General features: G+C 57.0%; 1 protein-coding gene across 1 annotated transcript; it reads left to right on the top strand.

The window, feature by feature from the left end:
• The first annotated feature begins 1,555 nt into the window (after positions 1-1,555).
• On the top strand, positions 1,556-17,266 carry ITIH4 (inter-alpha-trypsin inhibitor heavy chain 4). The gene is given in 18 exon segments (XM_037055780.1): positions 1,556-1,695; positions 2,813-2,973; positions 5,111-5,215; positions 5,358-5,520; positions 5,659-5,769; positions 6,274-6,402; positions 7,088-7,204; positions 7,477-7,645; positions 7,732-7,857; positions 8,040-8,221; positions 8,321-8,506; positions 10,685-10,824; positions 11,036-11,333; positions 13,151-13,367; positions 14,422-14,596; positions 16,206-16,360; positions 16,494-16,590; positions 17,037-17,266. Coding segments are annotated over 18 exon segments (2,691 nt in total). The 5' UTR covers positions 1,556-1,605; the 3' UTR covers positions 17,107-17,266.
• Positions 17,267-18,061: the final 795 nt, after the last annotated feature.

Raw genomic sequence — 18,061 nt, 5'->3', positions numbered from 1 at the left:
CCACACAGGCCGTCCGCACGTGCACGCCACCACACTACATCGTCCCCTTAGGAGCTCTGTCCTTTCTCTTCTGTTCCACACTTTCCTCTCAGTGAATTCCCATGAGGGAGGGCGCTGGGCCACAAGGTGCAGGTGCCTTGGTGGCTCTCGGTTTGCAACGCCAAAGTGAAGTCTTGTGCAGGGGCCTTGCTGGAGTTGAACTGAAAGTCCTGGTCAGATTAGTGGGGCCTGAACAGTAGCCTGGGAGCACAGGGAGAAAAGGGGTCTCCTGGGCACAGCTGCTCCCAGCCCAGAAATAGGCGGACCCATCCTGTCTGGGCCCCAGCAGATGTTGCCCCACTTGGACACCCCAGGGGGCGCTCTGTGCTTCATTGCCCTACCGCCCAGGCACCCTGACCTGACCTGCAGGCTCCTTGTTACTGGAAGCGCCCCTAGTCCTCTTCCCAGCCATCCCTCCATCCTTCTGTTCCCCCCAGGCTGGACTTACGGAGCATGGGCTGGCTCACTGTTGTATGGCCCAGCCCAACGGAGCTTGTAAGTGGACCAACTGGTGTGGGGTGGAACTTTTAAAAAATATTTCATTTATTTATTTTTAGAGAGAGGGGATGGGAAGGAGAAAGAGTGGGAGAGAAACATCAATGTGTGGTTGCCTCTCATGTGTCCCCTGTGGGGGACCTGGCCTGCAACCCAGGCATGTGCCCTGACTGGGAATCAAACCAGCGACCCTTTGCTTCACAGACCCATGCTCAATCCACTGAGCTGCACCAGCCAGGGCAGTTTCTAGAACTTTGAGATGGGATGCCAATACCCAGTTCCCACCTGAGCCTGCCTTTCCCCCATATAGCAGGTCCTCAAATAACGTCGTTTCATTCAACCTCCTTTGGTTATAGTGTTGATAAGGGAAAAAACAGACTTCCTGCTAAGGTCACCATGTGGAGTTTGCACTTCCTCCCCACGTCCTTGCAGGTTTTCTCTGGGTCCGCCGGTTTCTCCCGCACCCCGAAGGTGTGCATGCGAGGTGAACTGGCATGTCTGCGTTGTCGCAGCCTAGCGTGGGTGTGTGTGAGTGCGACCTTCCACAGAAGGCTGTGCTGTCCAGGTTGGGGTCCCACCCTGTGCCCTGGAGGCTCTAGCTGCCTGCAACTCTGAACAAGCAAGTTGGAAAAGCATGATTTTACTTGTTTTTATTAATCTTTCTCAAATATATGTATAGCTCATATTTATTTCAGTGTTTAATATTAGGCGTGTTTGGGGTTTTTACTTGGAAGTTTGGCGATGTTTTTGTGACCAGCAACATGCTGTAGGAACTGAATTCATTTGTATCGATTAGCCTCAGGTAAAATATACATCCTTTCACTTAAAACTGCAGTTTCCAAGAACTATCGATGATGACACTGAGGACTTACTGTGCGTGTTCCTGTCCCCAGCCAAGGTCCACAGGACATTTGCAGTTTGCCTGCTTATCTGAGGCCACTGCAAGTTTTGGCTTGTAGATCCCGATTTCCCAGAACCTGCCCCCAAAGGGGCGGAGCAGCAAGCAAGTTACTAATTCATTCCCCACTTTCTCTCCAGTTCAGAAGCAGCCTGCCAGGCACTGGAGCCAAAATGAAGACTCCAGCCTCTGCTCACGCCTGTGGCGTCGTGCTGGTCCTGCTCTCACTGCTGGCTGTCCTCCAGACCACCTCTGCCCAAAAGGTAGCGGGGGCCACGGGCACCTGCGTGTGCACCTGAGTGTGAGTGATGTGAGCTAGAGCCTGAGGTGCAGGAGAGCCTGTGTGTGAGTAAGAGAGCGTCAGCACAAAGGGGCCAGTGTGTGTGTGAAGGAAGTGGCGCTGACCACCCAGCCGGCACGGCCCCGGGGCTTTGTGGACACTCTGCCACCCCCTAGAAGGGGTGGCCCTATTCCCACGTTCCAGGCAAGGAATGGCAGTGCAGCAATTGCCCCCGGATGCCTGGCAGTGGGTGGGCTGGGGTAGGTGAGAGTGGGCCTTACCTCTGCCTAGCAGGGCGACCTCAGTGAAGTTGTGCTTCCTCTGTGTCACTTTCCTCATCTGTGCAACAGGGTGATAATAGGATCTGTTGGAAAGTTGTTGGGAAAAGAAACCTGTAACACTGTCAAGTGCAGTGCCTGGCACCGAGAGACGCTCATACGTGTATACAAGCCACTCGGCCAGTCACCCACCTCCGTGCTAAGCTACGTGTGCGGGTGGACAGAGCTGCATGTGCACAAGGGTGCCACGTGCAGGCAGGCAGTGTGTAAGGCTCCTCGTGTGTGCACGTGGGAACCTTAGACCTGGGTTGAAGAACATGTGCCTGGGTCAGTGACCTGTGGGGATAGGCGGGGCCACTAGGGAGGGCCCGGGGCTACAGGGAAAGTGGGTAAAAAGATTCCCAGCTTTTAGAGACTGGACCCTCGATACCTCCAGATTCTCCCAGCTCCTGTAGGCCCCTTATGGGAGACAGGAAGTTAAGACCATCAGCTTCCTGATCCCACCAGGGCCAGGCTAAGTGAGAGTCCCCTCTCAGACTCACTGGGGCTGGAGCTCAGCCACCCACTGCGTGTTGACTGACCAGTCCCTGCCCCATGGTGCTGTAGGGTGGGGAGTGAACCACACGGCTGTCTCTTATTTGAGAGGAGGATTCACGTATGAAATGCCCCAGGAGGCTTAGCCTGAGATCTGACCAGTTGCTCAGTCAGCATCGGGGGCCAGGGCTCGGTTTGAGAGCCGGGTCAGGGCCCACTCTTGAAGAGTGCTGCCCTAGGCTGGGCTGGCGCTGAAGCCGTCCCACCCTTCCTCCTTCACCGGTCCAGAATGACATCGACATCTACAGCCTCACTGTGGACTCCAAGGTCTCATCCCGATTTGCCCACACGGTCGTCACCAGCAGGGTGGTCAACAGAGCTGATACTATGCAGGAGGCCGTCTTCCAGATGGAGCTGCCCAAGAAGGCCTTCATCACCAACTTCTCCATGTAGGTGCCTTCCTGCCCCGCTCCTGTTGCCTCTCCCCCACCCAGCACTGCCACCCCGCCCCCTCAGGAGAAAAGGCCTCATCCTGATGTGAGGTGTGTGCCCTCCACCTGCAGGCACTGCAGGAAACCAGAGGCCCTCCTCAGGAACTTCGTGCACCCTCAGAGGGGTTTCCACCTGCCCCTCCACTCCCACTCCCTCCAGCCCTTCAGCTCTCCGTCCGTCCCTCCCTCACTCCACCCTTCCCTGCATCCATCTCTCCCTGCCTCCACCCCTCCATCCCTCCCTCCCTCTGTCCTTCCCTTCACACCTCCTTCCGATTATTCCTCCCTCTTTTCATGCCTCTCATCTTCCATCCCTCTCTCCATCCATTCTTCTGTCATTCCTAAGTGCTGCCCAGGTGGCAGGCGGAGAACCACAGCATTTTTGTGTCTTTTGCTTTGAGGAGCATAGACTTGGGGCATCCTCAGCCAGGCCCAGGCCAGAGGGAGTCACCAAAAATCAGATCCCAGCTGAAAACACAGAAAATGTCCTAGCCCCTGGGCCGCCTCACAAAGTAGCGACACCTCAAGGTGTGGGACCTCCTTACCACGGGACGCTCTAAGCCATGCTGGCCCCCCACCCCCAACTGGGATGCTGCAGAAAGGGCATGTCTGCTGTGGGTCAGAGGCCACACTGGGAGGCCCCTGGGGTTTCTGTGGACTCTGTGAGCTGAGGGTGATCCTCACCTCGTCCTTTACCGTCCTCCCCCACCCTTCCCGGCCCAGTTTTGCAATGTTTGCTAAACATGAAAACTCTTGTCTGTCCCCTTTCTCACAGGAGAGGCAATGAGGAGAGGCTAGAGGGAGGCTGATCCCTGAGGCTCATGGAGGGTGATGGGTGAAGCAGAGACCGAGCCTTTCTCAGGCTGGGTCCTCAGTGTACCCTAGGACCTCTGAAAAACTGCTGTGAGGGCCGGTGCCTGTGGTTTGCTCCTCCCTCTCACTGCCTCTGCACAGAGCCAGGCCCGTGCACCATGAGCCTCTGAGCCTCGCAGGCTGCTCCTGGCCCTGTACCCTGGGGGCCAAGGCCACCAGGTGGCGAGGCTCCAGGCCTGGCGCATCTGCTGAGAGCCCAGGACTTGCACCCCTCTCTGGGCCCAAATCCTATTGCCGCATGAGATAGGGAAATAGGGGGCAGGGTGCCCTGCTGCCTGACCTGGCTGGGACCCCAGCTAGGTATCTGGGAGGAGAAGCCCTACAGCCCATGCGCCAGCCCTGTTCCTAGCCCAGAGTGAAAGTATGACCAGGAAGGTCCGTGTGGTGGGAGGCAGAACATTTTGCCATGATGTCCTGGCTGCCCTGCCCCACCTGCCCCCTCCCACTCCCACTTTTTCATGATACCCCCGGATGGAGCAGGCTTGTGTTTGCCTGCCACATCCCTACTCACCCCACAGGAGGTTCTAGGAGAGTCATTTTCTCCCCAGAGGAACAGACTGCGCAGTCCTCTCGGTCCCAAAGAACAGCCACTAGGATAGTGTCCACAACCCTAGGAGTCCCTCCCAACAGTTGTCCAAAACCTACTTTCCCAGAGGCCACCCCACCTGCAGAGTACCCTGCCCTGGGCAGGTGAGAAGAGGGTTCAGAGCCTCTCAGCCCTGTGTCTCCCACTGGCCTGGGAGCCTGGCATCTCCTTGCTCCTCAGTCTGCCCCACACTGCTGGACACAGGGCTGGGTGCAAACCAGCTCAGAAGGCTCTTGCTGGTGACTGGCTGGTTCCTCTGGGAACAGTCTATGAGGTGGAAGGGGCAAGTGGAGTGTGGGGCCAGACTGGAAGGGAGAAGGGAGGCCAGGACTCAGCTGCGCCCTGCCTCCTCTGCAACCTCCCCTGTCCGTTCCGTTAAGCTAATGTTCCCTTACACTGTCCGTGCCTCAGGGTAGATGGAGGCCTGCCATACCTTGCAGAGGCCATTGCCCTTACCCAGGATCCTGTACAGAGTCTTGTACACAGTAGGTGCATAATAAATGGGTGGGGTCCAGCAGAAGTAGGGGTCACTCTATCAAAAGGCACACCAAGTCCCAGAGAGGGTCCCTGGAGGCGGTGGGATTGGAGTGGGCCACCCCCACCAGGCTCTCGACAGCACACACCCTCCTGCCCCAGGATCATCGATGGTGTGGCCTACCCAGGAAACATCAAGGAGAAGGACGCAGCCCAGGAGCAGTACAGTGCTGCTGTGGCCAGGGGAGAGAGCGCCGGCCTCGTCAAGTGAGCCCAAGGGGGTGGCGCCGTTGAGGGTGGGGCAGAAGCTGCTCCTGCCTTCGGCCCTTCGGTCCTGTTGCTCCCCCGCTCCCCATTGTTCATACCCCACCTAGTCTAGAGGGGCAGACTCGATGCCCCTCTCCTGCAGGGCCACCGGGAGAAAGATGGAGCAGTTCCAGGTATCAGTCAGTGTGGCTCCTGCTGCCAAGGTCACCTTTGAGCTGGTGTATGAGGAGCTGCTCAAGCGCCATCTAGGAGTGTACGAGCTGCTGCTGAAAGTCCGGCCCCAGCAGCTAGTCAAGCACCTGCAGGTACCTGCTGCTGCCTCCTCCCAGGAGCCCCCCTAATGACCCCCGCGCTGCCGAGGGCAGTCCCTTCCTCCTTCCCCCCTCCCCGGCCTCCTGCTAGGCCCAGCCCTGGCTCCTAGCTCTCCCACTTCTTGCCTCCAGATGGACATTCACATCTTTGAGCCTCAGGGGATCAGCTTTCTGGAGACAGAGAGCACCTTCATGACCAGTGCACTGGCGAACGCTCTTACCACCTCACAGAACCAGACCAAGGTGGGCCTGCCACAGTTGGCCACTGAGGGCGCTGCGGGGCCTGTCTTCAGGCCGGCCCTGTGAGCATGAATTTCCAGAGAGTGAGACAAATGGGTAGAACCTCTAAGCTGGGTGGACTTCTGAGGTCTCTGAGTCTGTGCTGATATGAGGCAGACGGCGAGGGCAAGGCTTAAAGAAGGGGGACAGGTGCTGGTTTGAACCCTGAGATCAGGGGACAGGGACATGGAGAGGACACTGATGAGAGGGTCGGAGGACCAGGGGGAGGGGAGGGGGCAGCTGGATCGTGCATACCCTGAGCCCAGCCTCTGTTTGCAGGCTCCAGGAGCAGGGGTCTCCCCTGGCACACGCCTGCCAGGCTGAGGCAGTCTATCTGACAGCTCAGCCTAAGAGTTCCTGGGGTCGGACCCAAGGCCACATCCTGGAATTCTCACTTCAGATGGGGTGAAGGGTGTTGCTGACGTGGCCTCACTGCTCCTCCCAACTTTAGCCTCATCGTTTCTCCAGGCTCACATCCGGTTCAAGCCGACAGTCTCCCAGCAGCAGAAGTCCACTGAGCAACAGGACACCGTTGTGGATGGCAGCTTCATTGTCCGCTATGATGTGAACCGGACCCTCTCTGGGAGTTCCATTCAGGCGCGTGGGCTCCAGAGAGTAGAGTAACTGGGAAATTCATCCCTTCTCAAGAGTCTGAGCCTGGGTGTTCTAGAAGAAAAGGCAAACAAACAAACAAACAAAAAAAAAACTCCTGCTAATCGGTGTGCACCCCAGGGGCAAGACAGACAGAAAATAAGCAGTGTAGTTTTACTGTCCCTGAAAAAATTCCCTTTCAGAGGCAAAAAGTTTCACCTCTACTGAAGAACTGCGCTGCAGGGTTTCCCTTCTTGCCTTGACTGTCAGGAGGCTCACAGATTTGTTTTTATGCTCAATTGAGATAGCTTCATCCACAGAAATTCTGGCATCATTGTGCTGCTCCTTTACTCTTTTGATGGGCCCTGTCTTTGGAGTCTTAATGCTTTTGATGGATCTCAGGCTTATTATATGTGAATGTTTTAGTATAAATTGCCTCAGATATTCGGACAAATAGGAGGTAAAGTGGAGGTAGATTTCTGGTGGGCCATGCATGTGTAGGAAAGCCTTCAGCAAGAGAATGGCCTAGCAGATGGGGAGGACTCGGGGAGATGAGCAGTGGGACAGAGACGGAGGGGCTTAAAGAGGAGAGCGTGGAGACCCACGGACTTGGGAAAAGGACTGCGGGCAGGGGTAGGGCAGGGCAGGACTGCAGCTCCCGTCACCTGGGTGCATCTCCCTCTGGTCACAGATCGAGAATGGCTACTTCGTGCATTACTTTGCTCCTGTGGGCTTGTCCACAATGCCCAAGAATGTGATCTTTGTCATTGACAAGAGCGGCTCCATGAAGGGCAAGAAAATCCAACAGGTGGGTCCAGCAGGCCAGGGCGAGGCCCTGAAAACTCTCAGATGCCTCACACTATTAGCTCTGGTCCAGCAGGCAGACCTTCCCTCCTCCATCTTCCTGATTAGGGGGCTCCCAAGGGTCAAGGTTGGTCAGAGCATGGGGCTCGTCCTGCCTCTAGAGCATTCACCATGTCCCCGCCCCAGGTACGGGCCTGGGAGTTCTGCTGAAGGGCACATGAATCCCCAACGAGACCCCTGTGAGACACTCACTTTGTCCTCCCTTCCCCCGACCAGACCCGGGAGGCCCTAATTAAGATCCTTGATGACCTCAGCCCCAAAGATCAGTTCAACCTCATCAGCTTCAGCGGGGAAGCAACCCAGTGGAAGCCATCGCTGGTGCAAGCTTCGGCCGATAATGTGAAGGCAGCCAAGGACTACGCTGCCGACATCCAAGCCCAGGGAGGTGCGCACCACTGCAGCCCTGCAGGGTGGGGGCTTCTGGGCACTGAGCCCCTCCTGGGAGCTATCCTGAGATTGTGTGCCCCTCAGGGACCAATATCAACGATGCAATGCTGATGGCCATACAGCTGCTGGAGAAAGCCAACCAGGAGGAGCTGCTGCCCGCAGGGAGCATTCCCCTCATCATCCTCCTCACTGACGGGGACCCCACTGTGGGTGAGGGCATTGCCAGCAACTCCAGGGCACACTGCCCAGAGAGGGCAGCTGGGCCTCCATCCTGGCTTGCTGTTGGACCTGTAGAAGGGAGGGGTTCCCTGAGGCCCCTCTGGTTCTGCGATTCCAAAAACATCCCTTGAGCAAATCTGTTTTCTCACCTGTGTCCCAAACCCTGCATCCAGGGGTGACTGACCCCACGGAGATCCAGAAGAACGTGCAGGATGCCATAGGTGGCCAGTACAGCCTCTTCTGCCTGGGCTTCGGCTTCGACGTCAGCTACGCCTTCCTGGAGAAGCTGGCGCTGGACAACGGCGGCCTGGCCCGGCGCATCTACGAGGACTCGGACTCCGCCCTGCAGTTGCAGGTGCCAGCTTGCCCCTGGGGGCTGCGTGAGGGAGGGATGACTCCGAGAGGCGGGCAGCTCCATCCGGCCCTCGTGACACCACCGCCTCCGACCCTGCAGGACTTCTACCAGGAAGTGGCCAACCCACTGATGACAGCAGTGACCTTTGAGTACCCAAGCAACTCTGTGGAGGAGGTCACCCAGGACAACTTCCGGCTGCTCTTCAAGGGCTCCGAGATGGTGGTAGCCGGGAAACTCCGGGGCCAGAGTCCTGATGTGCTCTCAGCCAAAGTCCACGGGCAGCAGGTGGGTGTGGCCAGTCATCCTGGAGGGGAAGAGCGGCTGGAGCAAGCATTTGGAGGGGCTGGGTTCAAACCCCAGCCCTGCCAGGCTCCTCTGGCTGGCCTTGAGCGAGTTCCAAACTGGCCCCTGTCACTTGTGGATGACATCAGGCTCCACTACATGGGCTGGGTGGAGGTGGAGAGTTGATGAAATAACGCTGTGATTCCCCTGAGAGTGCCTGTGCTTGCCTGCACATGGTAGGTGCTCCGTCGTCCATGTGTCCCTGCGGTGCTGGGGGCGCAGGGTGCTGGGCATCCCCTCTGTCCCTACGCCAGCCCTCGGGGGCTACAGTCAGTCTGGGGGTGCTGTTCCCTCTTCACAGAGGAGCAGACTGAGGTCCGACTTTTCCAGGTGGCACTGCAGCGGGGCAAGACCCCGGCTCACCTCACAGTGCCCTGCCCTTGTCTCGTCCTCCCTGCCTGTGCAGGGGAGGACGGGGGGAGACCCCTCATCCCACAAAGAGAAACTCAGCGCTTGCTCTGCTCCAGATCCTTCCGCAGGCCCTGGGGAAACTGCTCTGGTGGGAGAAACAGTGTGGGTGAATCGCTGTACTAACAGGGACCTGCAGGTTGTGTGTCCCTGCAGATGAACTTGGGGAGTCAGGAGCGGCACAGGCGACCCAGCCTGGCCTGGGGAGTCAGAGAGGGCTTCCTGGAGGAGGCTTAGCTGAGACTGTGGGATGAGTAGGATGTGGCAGAGGCCAGATGGGGAAGTGATGGAGAAATCTCTCAGGCTTTCGTGGCAGGCAGGCAGGCAGTCTGTGTGGGGAGAACAACAGGTGGACAGGGCCCAGGCGGGCATGGGGGGCCCAGGGCCAAGTCTCAGAAGTAGCCAAGTGTCACGATGAGCAGTGCATGCAGGGTGACCAGCCTGCCTGGCTTCAAGCCCCGCTCTGCCCCGTCCTGGTGGGGAGTTACCTACTCCCTGTGTCTCAGTTTCCTCCTGTGTGAAAATGAGGATTGGTCTCTCTGCCCACCTTGTAAGGCTGCTATGGGGGTCATGGCTGGCCCCGTGTAGGCGTCCCATACATGTGAGCTGCTGGAGTCACCCTGTAGGCCAGGGGTTCCCGAAGTGTGGCACCCACCGTGACTAGGGGGAGTCACAACATGTCTTTGTTTTAGTAATTACACACTTATTTTAATGTGTCTTCTGAAAACTACAACTCAAATCTCAGACCTAACGTTTCACAGGTATTGCTTGGGAGAAAGCCAAGTAAGGAGTGTTAGTCTATTTAAAGTCTATTTAAGATCTATTTATCAAATAAATAGCTGTACATGTGGATAGGACAACATTTGTGCAGGTGGCCTGCACGTGACAAGGTTTAGGAGGTCTGGTTCAGGTGAGAGACAGAGGAGACTGGGCCCAGCAGCAGGGACAGGACTGGTCCCCACTGGAAAGGTCTGTAGCCACTGTAGGGGTTGTGACAAGACCAGGCTGTGGCCCCTGTGCCCCAGACCCCATTTCCCAGGGGGCCGGCCAGGTCAGCCTGACCCCAAAAGGCCCCACCCTGGGGCAAGGAGCAGCAGTCCACCCAGAACTTGGGCACACACCTCGCCGTCACCACTGCATGGTGCCCAGTCCCAGCAGAGGGCACCAACTTGGTTGAGGGGACAGCTTATTGGAGTAGATGGGACCCCAGATCCTGTCAGGGCTACGACACCTGAGTTCTCTTCCCAGCCCTGCCTCTGCCTGCTGGAGAAGGCACTCCCCTTTCTGTCCCCAGGTCTCCACCTTTGGGGTGGGGGCAGGCTGTGTCTGGGGACCCTTTCTGCTCCAAACTGTGCTTGCTGCTGTTCCTGTGCTGGCCTGGGTCCCGGCCCCGCCTTCGTCTTTGTTCCTCCCCAAAGCTCCACCTGATCTGAGCCCCAGCCCTCCCTGTGCCCCTGACAGGTGGTACCTGCAATACTTTCTGCCTTTTCTCTCCACTGCCTTCTCATCCTTGGGGACCCTGTGGCTGAGCCTCTCAGACCCTAAACTCCCTCCCTATTCCCCACTCCCCTGGAAGGAAGTGTGGTCCTCACAGCCAGTGCATGGGCCCTGCCCCAGCTCCAACCAGCTTTCTCAGGGAAGTGTTCTGAGGCACCAGGCCAGGTGCGCACGCCAGGCCCTCATGCGCCAGTCCTGGCGGGCTCCTCTTTCCAGAGCATGCAGAACATCACCTTCCAAACGGAGTCCAGGGTGGCAGAGCAGGAGGAGGAGTTCCGGAGCCCCAAGTACATCTTCCACGGCTTCATGGAGAGACTCTGGGCATACCTGACCATCCAGCAACTGCTAGAGCAAATGTGGGTGACCTGCACCCCCAAGGGCCCCCTGGGGTGGCTACACACAGCCTCAGGTCCTGCCGGAGCTCCTCACGGGCAGTGCGGCCCAGCTGGTGTGGGGCATCTCCCAGCCATGCAGACAGGGCCCATGGTGCTGTGTCTGAGCTCCACACTCACTGCCCCAGCCAAGCATGTGGACTCCTGCCGAGCCTCTCATGCTCTCCTCCCACAGGGTTTCCGCGTCGGACGCTGATAAGCAGGTTCTCAAGACCCAAGCTCTGGGCTTGTCGCTCAACTACAGCTTTGTTACCCCCCTCACGTCCATGGTGATCACCAAACCTGAAGGCCAAGAACAGTCTCAAGTTGCTGAGAAGCCTGTGGAAAATGGTGTGTGTGGGAGTAGGCTCCTAGCCTCTGGGGGGCCCAGACCTCTGACCCAGTGTTCTCCCCACCCCCTCCCAACATCCCAACAAAGATCCTAACCCTGCTGCCGGCTCCCAGGACCCCCAGGAGATGCATCCCATTTCACTGTTGAGGAAACTGAGGCCAGTCCCCCAACCTTTCCAAGCTCCCTGCAGCTATGTAGTGCTGGGGTTGGGAAGCAAGGTTAAATATAAGCATTTTGAATGTATCAAAAAAAAAAGCAATTGTGTATCTCTCTCCTCCCCCCCCCGCCCCCGCCTTTCTCCATCTCCTCCTCCATCTCGCTCCCTCTCCCTTTCTTTTTGTTTTATCTAGAAAACAGTCACCGGAATGTTCCTGCAGGTAAGGGCCTATTACCCTCAAAGGCTGGCCTACGTGACCGTTGGCTGATGAGGGCCAAGGACAACAGTACCACAAAGTCACCGGCCAGGGCCTCTCCAGCCCTGCCCCACTAAGAGGGGCGGTCATCGGCCCAGCACACTGGTGCCTGTAGTCACCTGTTCATTCAGATACTGGCTGTCCTGGGCATGAGGGGCACAGTCCCCTTCCGGCTGGATGCACACGCAGGTCTCTTTGATTTCCAGGTCACGCTGTCTTCCGATTTCATTCCTTGGGACACAGAGGGCCCAGACTACCAGGTAGCAAAAGAGGAGAGGGAGGGAAAGGGAGACGGACAGAACTTTGACCCTTGTCACAGACTGGTCTCTGTCCTAACTGTTGGGGGAGAGTGACTGGCTTAGCTCACCTGGCTGGTGGCAGGGCTGGGACTCCAGTGCAGGTGTGTCTGATTAGGAGGCAGCTACGCAGAAGAGTCCACTTTTACAGCTTTGCATTTCTCCTGACCATGGAGGGGCTCTCAGAGTACTAGGTGTGGGGAAGGGGGCCACTTGCCCTTTGACGTCCTTCTCCTGGGGTGGCCCCAGAGCCTTGGCGGTGGGGACCCATGACACTGCTTGACAGAGACTGCAGGTTGTCAACTTTTCTAAAGCTGGAGTTTCCAGGATGCCACCTCGCTTGCCGAAATTGAGAGACCCTGGACCTGTTGCTCACCATCATTTTTATATTCCCCCTCATGATGGCTTGGATTTGAGCCTGCGCAGCCTGTCAGGTGAGCCTCTCTCCGACCCTGGGGGTCCTCGCTTCCTCGAGGCAGTAGTGAAACCCGCCTGCAGCGCTGAGTGAGAGGAAGCGCTGGGCCCGGGCCCAGGCCCAGGCCAGGGAGAGCGGCTGCGGGACATGACATTCAGTAACGTGGCCTGTATTTTCACTGAATCGGATTGGTTACATTCTGGAGGCTGGCTCAAGATGGAACCTTCTGGAAAGGGAAGGCTTCCTTCATTCCCAAAGCCATTAGCGGTCCCATGAGCTGTTTCTGATCTCCAAATCTGGACTCAGACACAGCCACAAAGCCAGGCTGGACCTTGTCTGCTCAGTGCTTGTCCTGATAGTGTGCACTTCTGTGGAAAATCTCTTTGCTAAGGTTCTCCTAGGCTGGGTGCGTGGGGGGCAGGGGCAGCTGGGCTGGAGCTTGGTGGTGGCAGGTGGCAGTGATGGCCGGAGGGCATGCTGATCCCTCTGAATCCTGAGTGCCTTCTTCCTTTCTGTTCCTTGCTGCACCTGTGCTAGTGCCTGCCTTCGCAGATCCTGTTGGAGACATGTATGATGATGGCTTGGATTTAAATAGCAAAGGTAGCTCCCAGACCAGAGTCCCTGCAACACACTATGGCCCCATAGCAGAAAGACACTGGGACGGAGAGCCCTGGTATATCCACGAACCTGTTAGATGCGTTTCTTAAGGTCGGAGAGCAGACAGAACCCTGGCTATACCCATCCACTGCTCCGTCCTCAGCTCCCCTGCCCCCAGTGCCCCCGGAAGGGGAGCTGAAACCCAGACCTTTTCTTCTTTCAGAAACACATCCAATAGCCCGATTACCAGGTAAGTTACTATCCCCCCTCAACCCCCCTTCCCATGCCTGCCCCCCAGCTCACTCTGCCTGTCCCAGGACCCTCATCTGCTGTCCCAGACTTGATCCAGGCTCCTACGGTCATCCTGCCACTGCCGGGGCAGAGCACGGACCGGCTCTGTGTGGATATCAAGCACACTCAGGGGCTAATGAACCTGTTCTCGGACCCTGACCAAGGTGAGACCCTGAGCAGTCATCCACCCAGAGAAACCCAGATGTACCACCCAGCCCCGACTCACCACCCTGGAGATGACACCAGGACACCTGCCCATGGAGGCACACGTGCCCCGCACGGGCCTGTCCCAGGTCACGGCGTGGTCATGCCCCTGAGCACCGACACCTTCGCTCATACATCCTCCCCACAAACCTTACACTGGGTGCCACATGTGTGTCCACCTGGGTGGCCTGGCACTTCAGGTGACCAGCTATGGGCTTGCCCCTAGGCATGGCCATACTTCAGGGGCAGAGAGATGGACCTGGGTGAAGACAAGCACAGCGGCCTGTGGTCAAGGCCTAGAGCACTGTAGAGACAAGCTCAGAGGAGGAGACAAGAGCTGTTTGAGGGTCAGGGCAGGCTACACAGGGTCACACAGGAGTGACTGGGCTTTGGCAGACAAGTGGGGTCCACCAGGAAGAGGAAGAGGTAGGTGGAAACCCAGAGCCCTAAAAGGTCATGGTGGGACAGTAGAGAGTGTGTGGAGGAGGTGAAAAGTAGCGGGTGGGGGTGTGCTGACCAGATGGCTTCCCAGCCCCAGAAGGGTCTTCCTGGTCACACTGAGGTATCATGTCAGATGTGGGGACGTGGAGCGCTGAGAGATGCTCACATTTGGTCCCCCACTCCCGCACGCCATGCTGGGCTGAGTCCATTGGCTCCCTGAGCCGGTACTGATTTCCCATCTTGCTCCCGGTCAGGGCATCTAGCTCAAGGCCAGGCATACTGCAGGGGCTTTAAAATGTTAATTCACTTCAGGCAAGATCTCCCTCCTGAGAGGGCTTATCTGACGGCTCCCTGAGGATGTGGGGCCCTCCCAAAGTCAAATGAAACCAAGGGATGAGAGAAAAAACCATGGAAACCAGGCTCCAGTGCAAAGACATGGTGGGGGGGTGGGGAAGGGCCCTGAGGGAGGGAGTTAGGGAAGGACTGTTCAGGGGGACATAATCAGGGAGACCTCCTGTTCAGGCCAGTGCCAGTGGGGGCCATGGCTCTGACCTCTGCTCCTGGCTCTCTCAGGGGTTGAGGTGACTGGACAGTATGAGAAGAATAAGGCCCAGTTCTCGTGGATCCAGGTGACCTTCAAGAAACCCCAGCTGCAGGTCCATGCATCCCCTGAGCACGTGGTGGTGACTCGGGACCGAAGAAACACTGCATACAAGTGGAAAGAAACGCTGTTCTCGGTGATGCCTGGGTGAGCCTCAGGCTGGATACCGGCAATGGCCTCTCAGGCTGTGTTAGCTGGTGACAGTACTGAAGGTGGCCTGAGGCCATGGGCCTGGGGATGGAGCGGTGGGGCTGGTCCTGAATCCTCTGCAGTGGGCTGTCCCCCCAGGTCGGGCAGAGAGGTGGAGAGCCTTCCATGCCCCTGGTGCTCCGGGGGGCACCAAGGGGTTGTTCTGGGCAGCTGGCTGCCCTCACACCTAACCCAGGTCACTGTCCCATGTAGGGGACAGTGTGGTTTGGAGCTAGCTCTGCTTCTAGTCCTGTGTGACCCGTGGCAGGCTGCTTAGTCCCTCTTAGCCTCCGTTTCCCCACTCATAACTGGGGAGAATCACCCCATGCCTGAGTCAGAGATGAGGGAATGTGGCCAGGGAGCACTTTCCCCATTAGAAGGGGTGCTGCCCACTGGGCACACCGGAAAGCAGCTGTCCATGCGGCAAGCTAATGCCAACAATAATGGGACGCTGAAAGTCACTGTCTGCCAGGGGAGCGTATGAATGTTATTCTTAGCGCACTCCTGAAGCCTTGGTGAGGGGAGGCACGCCTGTCTGGTGTCCAGCACCAGGCAGCTGGTGGCTAATGGAGGTGGATAGTGACCCCTCCCGGGCGGGGCTGCCCCACCGTAGAGCCTTCCAGAGATAGCTCTCAGCTCTGGAAGTCACGAGGGGGCTGGGGGGAGGCTGAGCCCCGGGCCCTTTCGAAGCTTTGCTCTCCAAGCCCCTGGCCTGTGCTGAGTACGTAGAGCCTCGTCTCTTCCCTCTGACAGCTCTTCAGGAGAGACTGGTTTCCACCTGGCAGGTCAGTGAGCACCCAGAAAATCTGAGGGGCTCACCTGGAAACCCCCAGTTTCATAGACCTTAAATTTCTGATAAATATACAAGGCCTCAGACGTACACACCAGAAGGTAGAATAAACACTTCCTATTAATGGTAGTGATAGAGAGTCCACACACCTTCACAGACCAGAGGAGACATAGGTGAAGAAAAACAGACCACACCTCTTATACCAAATCACGCCAAGACAGTATAAATTCAGTGTAAGTCCATTTAAAATAAACTCAGCGTAACAGCAGAGCCTTATTCAACATGCTTGAAGGAGCCTAGCATTCCCATGGAAAACAAGAAAGTGTAAGAATTTCAAAGATTATTTTAAGTAGAAGAGAAGGGGACAGAATGAGAATAGACTTGCCCTCCTAGACATTAAAACATGCAACAGAGCACTCGTCGTCAAAGGAAAGCGGCAGTGGCCACCAAGGGGACAGAGTGCATGTGCCATATACCCCCCGAGTTACAGAAGACAAATTCGTGAGAAACCAGATCTCGGAAACCCAGAGAGAAGGGAGCTATTGTTTTGTGTTACAAATGCTGGGGTCATCAGATATTGACTAAATTAACTTTGGTCCTGGTTTACTAATGAGAAAACTGAAGCTCAGCATTTTTCATCGACTTCCCAGACAAGGCCACAGAAGGGGTTCCTGAGGACAAGGGGGCAGCCCGGCCACTCCCACCCCAGCTGCCAAGGTCCCCTGGGGGTGGCCCCCTGCCTACCTTCCTCTCAGAAGGCTGCGTTTCCCATAGCCTCCTCCTGATGACCATGAGCGAGGAGGGGCTCCTGCTGCTCAGAAGCCCAGACAAAGTGACCATCGGCCTGCTGTACTGGGACGGCCCCGGGCAGGGCGTCCGGCTCCTTCTGCGGGACACTGACCGCTTCTCCAGTCACGTCAGTGGGACCTTTGGTATGCTGGCCAGGACCCTGGCTCAGGGCATCCTCAGAAACCACCTCTGCCTTCAAACAGGCAGTAACTCACCTGTGTGTGTATCCCTGTCTTCGAGTCTTTAACCCTTGCTGACTCTCCCTTCATCTCTCAGGCCAGTTTTACCAGGGTGTGCTCTGGGCGCCTTCAGAAGCAGCTGATGACGGCAAGCGAACACTGACGGTTCAAGGGCATAACCACCCTGCCACCAGGTGACTCGGTGCCCACAGACCAGGGCCGAGGGCTGGGAGGCTGAGAGCTGGGCCCTGAGGGCCTCTGCCTCCTGCCCTTGCCCAGGAACTAGAGATAGTCAAGGGTAAGGTCAGTGCCTTAGACACACCTGACCCAGCTCTTAGTGCAACCCCACAAAGGATAGTCAGCTCAAAGCCACAGGAAACACACCAGTCAGAGACCACCAGGGTGAGTTGGGGGTCGCGGGAAGTTCTCTGAACATTTGGAGCCCTGGACCCTGGATGCCACACAGAACTGGGTCGCCTGGGGTGACTGGGCCTCGTCAGACTCTTTTGGAGGGAATTCTAAGGGGCCCAAAATTCCACCCTCCATGTTCCTGTCCCCAACTCTCACCCTCTTTTCCCACCACACCTGAGATTTGCTAACTGTCTATCTGTCTGTCCGTCTGTCCCTCTATCCATTCCAGAGAACCCAAGCTGGATTACCAAGAGGGAGCCCCAGGAACAGAGTTTTCCTGCTGGTCTGTGACACTATAGTCCTGATGGGAGGAGCCGCCCGCACTGCCTTCCCACCACACCACGCCGCTCTGTGCGGATGGCTGCCACCCTGTGACCGCGGGGCCACCTGTGGGGCCTGAGCCACGATGTGGAGGGGAGCCCACTTATTACAAATAAAGAAAGGCAGTGTAAGCTGGGGGCGTGCGCATCTGTGGTGCCATCTGGCCAAATCCCGAGGCTGCAGAACCGTGTTCCGAGCACTTAGCATCGTGCAGTGTCAGAATCTTCCACTATAAACCCCTCAAAGGCCTGTGGCCAGTCACCCCCTGAAGAGCTTTCAGTCTAGTCCCTTCATTGTACAAAGTGGGAAAACTAAGATTTAGAGAGATTACACCGCCCCTGTACAGCCCCCAGCATGGGGCCGAGGACAGGAGAACATTCCCTGGGAGCAGAGGTTCAGTCTCGGTCCCTGAAAACCACTTTTGATTCTCCCCGCTTTCCCAAGAGAGTAAATGGGTAGAAGTTCTCAGCAAGTTTTGGGCCCCTTTCCAATGGGATTTCCGACACAATTTGATTTTCACACCTGTGCTCAGGAATGGGCCTGTCTGCTCGCTCCCCTGTAGAGAAGCTAGCATTGGAAGACAGAGGAGATGGAGGTGAGATCCCCGTCCCAGGAAGGAGGCGCATGTTCCCAGGAGCCGCCAGTCCCATGGAGGGTGACCCAGGCCTCCAACTGTAAATCCTCTCCTATCCACGCCCCAGGGTGAGGCACCCCAAAGGCCCCACCCAGTCCCCGCACAGGCACAGCATTCTTAAACACATTCCTAATTACGCCACCTAATTCTTTAAAAAATAACAAGTCTTTGGCTGAGCAGTAAAAAGAGAATAAACCCCAAACCATGAGAATGAGAGGAGACGAGCAAAGCAGGAGGAGAGATAAATCAGTGGTACCAGCACAAAGTTTTGCTCTGAGCTCCCTGGCAGCCAGAGCAAA

Source organism: Sturnira hondurensis, unplaced genomic scaffold (genome assembly GCF_014824575.4).
Source record: "Sturnira hondurensis isolate 20B ecotype Veracruz unplaced genomic scaffold, ASM1482457v3 Scaffold0008723, whole genome shotgun sequence".
Taxonomy (NCBI): domain Eukaryota; kingdom Metazoa; phylum Chordata; class Mammalia; order Chiroptera; family Phyllostomidae; genus Sturnira; species Sturnira hondurensis.
Note: the sequence above shows the minus strand (reverse complement) of the source record. Positions and strands in the feature narration are given on the sequence as shown.